This window comes from Fukomys damarensis, unplaced genomic scaffold (genome assembly GCF_012274545.1).
Source record: "Fukomys damarensis isolate Sample0158 unplaced genomic scaffold, DMR_v1.0_HiC HiC_scaffold_18, whole genome shotgun sequence".
Classification (NCBI taxonomy): Eukaryota; Metazoa; Chordata; class Mammalia; order Rodentia; family Bathyergidae; genus Fukomys; species Fukomys damarensis.
Window position 1 is genome coordinate 4066346 of NW_022900930.1, and position 8871 is coordinate 4075216.

The window sequence follows — 8871 nt, forward strand, 5'->3', positions numbered from 1 at the left end:
AAAAAAAAAAAAAAAAAAAAAAAAAAAAATTTATTTTAAAAAAGATCAAGAAAATTCAGATGTAACCCTATAATCTCAGCATTCCAGGAGGCTGAGGCAGAAGGACTACAAATCTGAGTCTAGGCTAAGCAACTTAGTGACTTAGCAAGACCTTATCCCAAGATAAAAATTTTAAAAGGGATGAGGATATAGATCAGTCAGCAGCCCGAGGGACCAATCCCCAGTACTAGAAAAAACAAAAACAAAAAAAGCTAAAGATACAAGAGGCTTTTCCTAGAGTTATCCGCAATGAGGAGCTCCTTGTACTGTGCTGTGATCACACCCTGGGCCAGGGCCTTGCCTATGCTGGGCAAGTGCTCTACCACTGAGTTACATCCACAATCCAATGCAGTTTTGTCTGTTGTTGTTGTTTGGTTTTTTGAGACAGGGTCTCACTATGTAGTTGAGACTGACCTGGAACTCACTATGTAGCTCAGGCTGGTCTCAAATTTACAGGAATCCTCCTGCCTCAGCCTCCCAAGTGCTGGGATTACAGGCATGTGCCACCATGCCTGGCTCCAAGGCAGTTTTTAAAATGCAGAAAAAGTGTTTTTTTAAATGTCAGACACCAAAGGCAAAGACTTATAGCTGACCAAGGAAAACCATAGTTAGCATAGTCTAAATCAAATCCCATCAAAAGTTTTCTCAAAATTCTCAGAGAGCTATGTGCCTTTAGTAATCTTTCGGTATCAGCTAAAATATTTAACAATGCAGGCCTTCTAACCAATAAAGTAACACCACAGTGGAATGTCTGGTGCATGGGATATACTCAGATCACACGATACTAAGAACCCAGACACAGAATGAGGAGAGCCATTTCTAAGACCAGCATGGAAATAGGCTGCCAGCCCCACTCCACAGCTGTACCACGAACACTTCTTTCTGGAGATCCCAGAGCTAGAAATACTCAGTAGAAGGTGACCTTCTCTGTCATTGCCATAAAATTTAAAAACAAAACTATAGGGCTTACACCTTACCTTTAAAAGTCACTGTACTAATTACACTTCAAATTATAAATGCTGATTTAACTTAGGAAGAGTTCTTCTCTTTGAAATCTGAACTAATATTATTTAAACAATCACAAAAGAAGCAACAAAATATTTTGTACATCTTGAGTGTAGATGGGCTTTTTTTTTTTCGAGACATGAGGCAGATTCTCACTCTGTAGCACAGGCTGACCTTCAACTCACTATACAGACCAGGTGGGCCTCGAAATTTGTTTTTTTGTGGTACAGGGGATCAAATTCAGGACCTTGCGCTTACGAGGCAGGCACAGTGCCACTGAGGTAAATCCCCGACCCAGGCTGGCCTCCGACTTGTGGCAGTCCTCCTGCCTCAGGCTCCCAAGTGCTTGGGACTACAGTGTGTGCCACCACACCCAACTATGGTTAGGTTTTGACATCTGAAAATGAAAATGCTTATACACAAGAAAGCAATGTTTACCTTTAATGTTTTAATAATGAAGCTTTTTTTTTTTTTTAAGAGCAAATACAGGAAGATAATAAAGTATACTAAAGAAGACACACAGCTTTTTACTAGGGACTGAGCAGGATTTAATACTGTATCTCTAAGAAACCTTAAGTATATAATCAACTATAGCAGAAAGGTCACCAAGTCCACTGAAAATCAAAACACATAATCAGAGCTAACAACTGGACAGTGTAAGATGTTACTCACACATCCACGCCAGTCGAATGCAAAGGGCTGTGCCAGTTGACTGGGAGAAACTCTACTCTTCCGATCTGCTCATTTTCTTGAGCTTTCTTAAAATGTGTCTGTAGCAAGTTCAAGGAAACACTGCGAAAATCATTAACTGGAAAAGAAAATTTATGCATCAACAATGAAGCAATTAACACACAAAATTAGCATATAATAAATTGGGTAATAACACACTGCCTAGCCTCACTTGCTCAGAACACACAATGACTTGACACAAGTATTCAGGAAGAACTAAGAATACATATGGGAAAAGACATTTCTTTCAGATAAAACCTCCTTTTCTATACAAAACATTTCATCAAAAGAAAAAGCCAACTGGGCCAGGGATTTAGCTCAGCAGTTCTGCCACTTGTAGGACCCAAGTTTGATCCCCAGTACCAAAAAAAAAAGAAAAACTTTTGTGTCTGTCAATCGAGCTGTTTCCATTTTTAAAAATTAAATGACTATATGTCAATCCTGCAATCAGATTCCTATTCTAATTTCCTGGTTTATAAATGTATCATTGTCTAATACTTCAGATTTTTAAAAAATACACACTGCTGTTCAAAATCCTCATCTCTGGTGGCACATGCCTGTAATCCCAGCACTCAGTAGGCTGAGGCAGGAGGATCACTGTGAGTTGAGACCAGCCTGGGCTACATAGTGAATATCAGATCAGTCTCAACTAAAGAGTGAGACCCTATCTCAGAAAACAAACATACAAACAAAAAAATTCTTATCTCACTATCTTAACCTCCCAGAATATCGTTTCAGGGCTGGGGATTTAGCTCAGCAGCCTCGTTCAACCCACCGCAACAACAACAACAACAAAAAACAAAAAGCAAAACAACAACCAGAATATAGTTTCAGTTTATGCTTAGAACCATTCATGTTATGCTTCTGTCTAGATGTCCCCCTAAAGCCTCATAAGGTCATAGGTGGGGCTTTTTTCAAAGATAGGTGGATCTAGAGTGTGCTCCTGGGATGAAGGGTGTGAGATTACTGAATCAGCCCTAAACCTGGTAGCCTAGATAGAATATAAAAGGGGCAGGCCAAGGACTTACAAGGGCAAGGTGGTTTTAAAAAAAAAAAAAAAAAAAAAAAAAAAAAGAATTCAATATAAAAGGGGCAGAAAGAAGCTGCTACTACTGTCACCTGTTTTGCCATTGCTGTCTTCTGCCTGCCATGAACTATTTCTCCTCTGTGAGGTTCCTCTGGCAGGCCACCCTGCCTTGGAGCCACCTGAACTGAAACTTCTACAAACTGTGAGCTAAATAAATCTGTCCTCCTTCAACTCTGGGTGTCAGGTATTTTATTTCATCAACAAAAAAAGTAAAACGCCCAGTAAAATAAGACTCCTAATCACATTAAGTTTTAAAGACATTGCCTTTTAAAGTCAAGTTTTACTAATGACTTAAATCATCCAATTATAATATCAAGAGGCTTCTGGAGATTGTAATCCCATCCACTCCAGAGGCTAAGGCAAGATGGTGTATTTGAGGCCAGCCTGGGGAAAACAGGGAGATCCATCTCAAAATAAAAAGCGCCTGGGATATATATATAACTTAGTGCTAGAGTTCTTGTCTGGCATGCACAAGAACCTGAGTCAAACTCAAAAGGCTCAATAATAATATCAAGAGGCTTGGGCCGGGGATTTAGCTCAGGATTTAGCTCAGCGGTTCGGTGGCCTGCCTCCCAAGAACAAGGACCCGAGTTCGATCTCCGGTACCAAAAAAAAAAAATAATAATATCAAGAGGCTTAAGGCCGGGGATGTAGCTCAGTGGCACCACGCCTACCTCGCAAGCTCAAGGTCCTGAGTTTGATCCCCTGTACCCCCCCAAAAGAAGAGGCTTACCACAGTATCAGGTTAAGAAAAGCTTGTACTTTCTATTATTCACTCTATCATCTTCAGAGTCCCTTTTACATTTATAAAGGTTAGAAATAAGACCACTATATCACAAAACAATTTTATAGGGATTATGGGGCTCAACTATATTAGCCTCAAGAATTTACTAGCACTTAAGGTTAAGCTGGGAAGCTTCACTGCTCGTCATGTCTTCAGCTCTCCGAATCTGATTATGCAGCTAAGACGATGAGCTAAAGATGATGCTTTGTCTTGGCTCTCAGCGCAGTGACGGCCACACTCCTGAACACCCTAACCTACACACACTACAAACCTACCACACTGCACAATGCTTCGGAAGCGGAGGTCACAGGCTGGTCCGATCCCATGGACTACAAAGACCAAGTGATCTATCTGGAAAGGTTCTCCTATAAATAAAGTGAGAGAGAATTATTCCATGTAATTAATCTAAACTCAATCACTAACAGTGAACAGGTTATAAATGTGAGCAGTGGGGACAGAACTCAGGACCTTGCACTTGTGAGGCAGGCAGCGGCACCACTGAGCTAAATCCCCGGCCTTACAAATGGATTATTTAAAAGACACAAAATGGTCCTATATTTAACTGTTCAGTAAAAGTACATTTTGCCTCATTTGCAATTTATCTGGAAATAAGCCTATACAAAATTTTCACTTATTCTGAAATAACTGCAAACTTACAGAAAACTAGAAAAGATAGTACAGAAACTCCCAAGTACATTTTAGAAATTCAGTTTTTTGTTATTGCTGGTTTTTTTGTTTTGTTTTTAGTACCGGGGATTGAACTAGGGTCCTTGCGCTTGCAAGGCAGGCCACCGAACCACTGAGCTAAATCCCCCACCCCAGAAACTCAGTTTTTTAACAACTGCCACATTTCATTATTCTTTACATGTGTGGATACACACACACACACACACACACACACACACACACACACACACACACACACAAATACGTTTATTTTTAGGGGCCATTTGGGAGCAGGTTGCATGTATGATGTGTTTCATACACCTTAAACTTCAAACTGCTAATGTGTGTTTCCTAAGGATAGACTCTTATAAAATCACAGTACAGTTAGCAAGTCTAGGCTATACTGATATAATATTGTTACCTATGATTCCATTTTTAATCAACTGTCTCTAAAATGTTTTGAATGTTTTTAAAGCTTAAAATTTTAAACTCATTTTTTAAAATTTCAGTAAATCTAAGTTTATCCAAGAGACAAATCATCTCCTCTGTAAAAGGAATTCTATAATCCAGTTAAAAATATTTAAAGCCAATTATAAGTGATCCCAAGTTAGATGGCAATGAATAATAAAATTCTTTCTGAAAAATAGTCTTTCTGAGTTGAAAATCTTCAAGGATGGTTATTACCAGTAATAAATATCTAGTCAGGCAGGTAGATTCAACTTCTTAGAATTCGGACTAAATCAGTTCGTCTCTTCTTAGCAACTACCATATTAGTATTACCAAGTTTCACCCATCCCACCATAGGCCCACTATATGTTCTCGGCAGCTTTAAATAAATATTTTTATCTATTAAAATTTTTGGTAGATGAAGTGATGCTAATCTGAATATGCCCAATTAAAGATCATTCCTAAGCCTTAAGGTACTACGAATACATAAAAAAGGGTCACAATTTAAGGAATAAACAAGTTAATACAAAAGATAAGAAAAAATGAACAACCAACATTACCGAAATGGATGTCGACAGAGATGTTCTCAACCCCCCTCTTCACTGTTCTTGGCCGACCTTGCTCAGTGGGTGTTGAACCCCATTCATCAGACCCTGCAATTGGCTGGTAATGCACCATGAGCTTAAATGGAAAAAGATCAGAGGACTATATTCTATTTTACAGTCATCTTTTTATTATGTATATGTATTAAATTTTTTTGAGACAGGATTTGCTTTGTAGCTCAGGATGCCTTGAATTTGCAGTGATCTTCCTACCTCAGCCTCTTGAGTACTAGGATTACAGATGTACACCCCCATTACCAGCTTCTATATAATAATACATTTTGAAGGACAGAAAGATATCTTTCAGTACATAGTTTTAATATGCAATTCTTTTTTTTTTGGCACTGGTGATCAAACTCAGGCTCTTGCGCTTCCAAGGCAGGAGGAGGAACCACTGAGCCAAATCCCCAGCCCCTGATATGCAATTCTTAAAGTTTTGAAATGAAGACCCTGAAAATACACTGGACTAACAAATCTTTCAAAAATATCCTACACATGAAAGTTGTGCTCCTATAATGCATTGGTTCTTTTCTTTTTTTTTTTTAAAGACCGGGTCTCACTATGTAGTTGAGACTGACCCGAACTCACTATGTAGCCCAGGCTGGTCTCAAACTCACAGTGATCCTCCTGCCTCAGCCACCCGGGTGCTGGGATTACAGGTGTGTGCCACCACGCCCAGCTATTGGGTGATTTTCTTAATCCTATAATGGCAGAATTTTTCCTAAGAAAACTCTTTTGAATGAGCTGTATGGAGTAAATACTGGCAGCAGTGTAAATTTTAAATTTTACAGTGGTGAAGTGTACCTCAAATCGCCCAAGTTTATCTTATATAAAGTCCATAGGGAAAGGAGGCCAAAGTTCTCCTTAGTAATTCAATAACCTTAACTCCAGTATCAGAGAAATCTTTTACTTCACTTTACCTTTGGATTGTGTAATATAATAATTTCTCTATTGGGAGACTCCAGTTTCTTTTTCCATTCATCCAGAGTTACAGCAAGCATGTAAGTTTCCTTAAAAGAAAATACATTTCATTAGACTTTTATAATAGCTTTTCCATTAAACTGAACTTACAACAAGAATATCACTAGATTAATGAGTTTCAGTAACAATATGATTCTCCTTTATCTTCAAATTCTTTTAAAATTACTCAGGTAACAGCACAGAACAAAGAAAAATACCACTCCTAATTCTATCACCTAGACTAGAGAACTGCTGTTCATCTTTTCATATATCAGTAATAGTAATCTCCACTTTAAAGAAAATAAATATCAAAAGGGTCAGTCCTAAGGTTTACGTGCTAATACAGTGGTTTATAAACAGAAGCATTTGGCAGAATTTTGTTTTTGTTTATAAACTCTGCATCAGGTGACAAGTACAACCGTGGCCATCTTTCCTGCACAAAGATAAACATGGCCATCTTTTCCAAAATCATGGAACAAATTAAGTTCGTGAACCAAGGTACCACAGTAATGGTTTCCACCAGGAAAATTTTTAATTAAAACATAAGACAGTTTCTATAATACTGTAATTTTTTGGTTTGGTTTTTTTGAGACAGGGCCTCAAGCTCACAGTGACCCTCATGCCTCAGCCACCTGAGTGCTGGAATTACAGGCATATGCCACTACGCCCAGCTTCCATAATGTTTTTAAATCTGAAAATGAAAATACTTTATACTGCAACCAACTTGCAAAAAGAAATGCTATAAAATATGAGGTAGACGGAATCAAACCTTTTCTGCAAATTTCACAAAATAAGTCACAAAGGAAGAAAAGATTATTAAATGAGAGAAGAAAAAAGATGAAAATGATGAGCAAAAGGGGATCAAAGCAATACCTCTAAAACCTGGCTGAAGCTCTCTGAGTAGGGAACATACTTATTGTCTTTGTCTCCCTTGTAGAACCAGGTACAGCGCCTCACTTCAGATGCTGGCTCATCCCAGTACACAGCATGCCGCACCCTTTCCCCGAGGTGAACATCATACCTGCCCCCATCCGTGGCGACCACTGCCCCACTGCAATCCTTTCCTGTCAAGAATTAGGAGGAAAAGAAGTCGAGATCATACAATAAATCTCCCTAAATACAATTCTGAATAACATTTTATAAATTGCTTTAGCCAGGGATTTAGCTCAGTGGTGCCACTGCCTGGCTCACAAGCACAAGGACCCAAATTCAATCCCCAGTAGCAAAAAAAAAAAAAATGCTTTTAACAAGAAAAATCTAAAATTTCTCTAATAGCACTATGGGGCTATTACAAAACCGGGTGTGGTTATGCATGCCTGTAATTCCAGCATTCTAGGAGGCTGAAACAGGAGGATCACAAGTTCAAATCCAGCCTAGGCAATTTAAAATGCCCTATCTAAAGGGGGGGCAGTGCTGCTAGGAATGTAGCTCAGCACTAAAGCTCTGAGTTCACTCCCAAAGAACAGATGGGTGGGTGTGCACTGTAGCCTGAGAGAGCTGAACGTTTTTTTTTGTTTTGAGCCGCGTCTTCATCTTCATCCTACCAGAGCCATAGGCCTCTTCCAGCTGCTGTGAATCGTCAGAGTTGAATGGAATCCATGTCTCCTTAGAATCTATTATCTTACAATAAAACCAATGCGGAGAAACGGGTTCATACAAACTGCCAGCATCCATGTCTATTAGCTCGAAGGAACTACATGAGCTTGGTGAGGGGAATGGATCGGACTGAGGCAGCTGCTCCTGGTGTGCTTCCACTGATGACATTTCTCTCTCTAAAAGACAAGACACAACTATCAGGAAAACGATTTCCTGCTATCAGCAGTGTACCTGTTCACATGTGCATGCGCACAACAAAAACCCAAGGGGAGCCGGGCTTTGGGGCGTACTTGGGAGTCTGAGCAGCTGGCCTGCCCTGGGAGCAGCCTGGGCTGCCCTGGGAGCAGCCTGGGCTGCAGAGCCTGAGCTACAAAGGAGACGCTGCCTAGAAAAAGAAAAAAAAAATCCAAGGGGCAACATAATTTAAAATAAAAACAAAACACTTCTTAGTTCAACCACTCTGCACTAAGCTTACAATTCTCTTGGAAAACTGCGTGGTTTACTCAGACAAGTTTTAAACTCAAAATTACAAGAAACACGTCCTCAAAACCGATCACAAACGGATACGCTGGTGAATACCGGTAAGCTCGGCATTCTGGAAGGCTGAGGCAGGAGTACTGCAAACTAGAAACAGGCCCGGGCAATTTAACGTCAGGGAGACCCTGTCTCAAAATTTTAAAATTAATGTTTTTTAACAGTACTGTGGACAAAGCAGTGCAAAGGTACCGGGTTCAGGCCCTAGTACCTCAAAACAACAACAGAAAACAACAAAATAAGAACAAAACACAGTATTTCATTCCCGTTTCAATTTTGAGCCTAGTGCCAAAGGAAGAAAATTGACGCCAACCATGTCGGTCTGCCGTCCTAACGACCGCAGGTTTTAGGGTCTAAGTAGTCCGTTCTCGTCATTCAATCACGCACAGCTGACTGAACCTCGCGCCCGGCCCAGCCGAGGC

General features: G+C 39.8%; 1 protein-coding gene across 6 annotated transcripts in view; it reads right to left on the reverse strand.

Moving 5' to 3' along the window:
• The window catches only part of Ddhd2 (DDHD domain containing 2), a 41667-nt gene that overhangs the window by 12961 nt on the left and 19835 nt on the right, over positions 1–8871 (reverse strand). For 4 of the 6 annotated variants that reach the window (XM_010604802.1, XM_010604821.3, XM_010604838.3 and 1 more), the window contains exons 2-7: positions 7864–8091; positions 7193–7383; positions 6280–6369; positions 5318–5438; positions 3920–4009; positions 1717–1852 (exon numbers count right to left, since the gene is read on the reverse strand). In XM_010604802.1, the coding sequence (XP_010603104.1) occupies positions 1717–1852; positions 3920–4009; positions 5318–5438; positions 6280–6369; positions 7193–7383; positions 7864–8083 (848 nt within the window). In that variant the 5' untranslated portion in view covers positions 8084–8091. Of the gene's footprint in view, positions 1–1716; positions 1853–3919; positions 4010–5317; positions 5439–6279; positions 6370–7192; positions 7384–7863; positions 8092–8762; positions 8809–8871 lie in introns of those variants that run through there. The other 2 variants (XM_010604811.3, XM_010604831.1) reach the window with 2 other exon arrangements.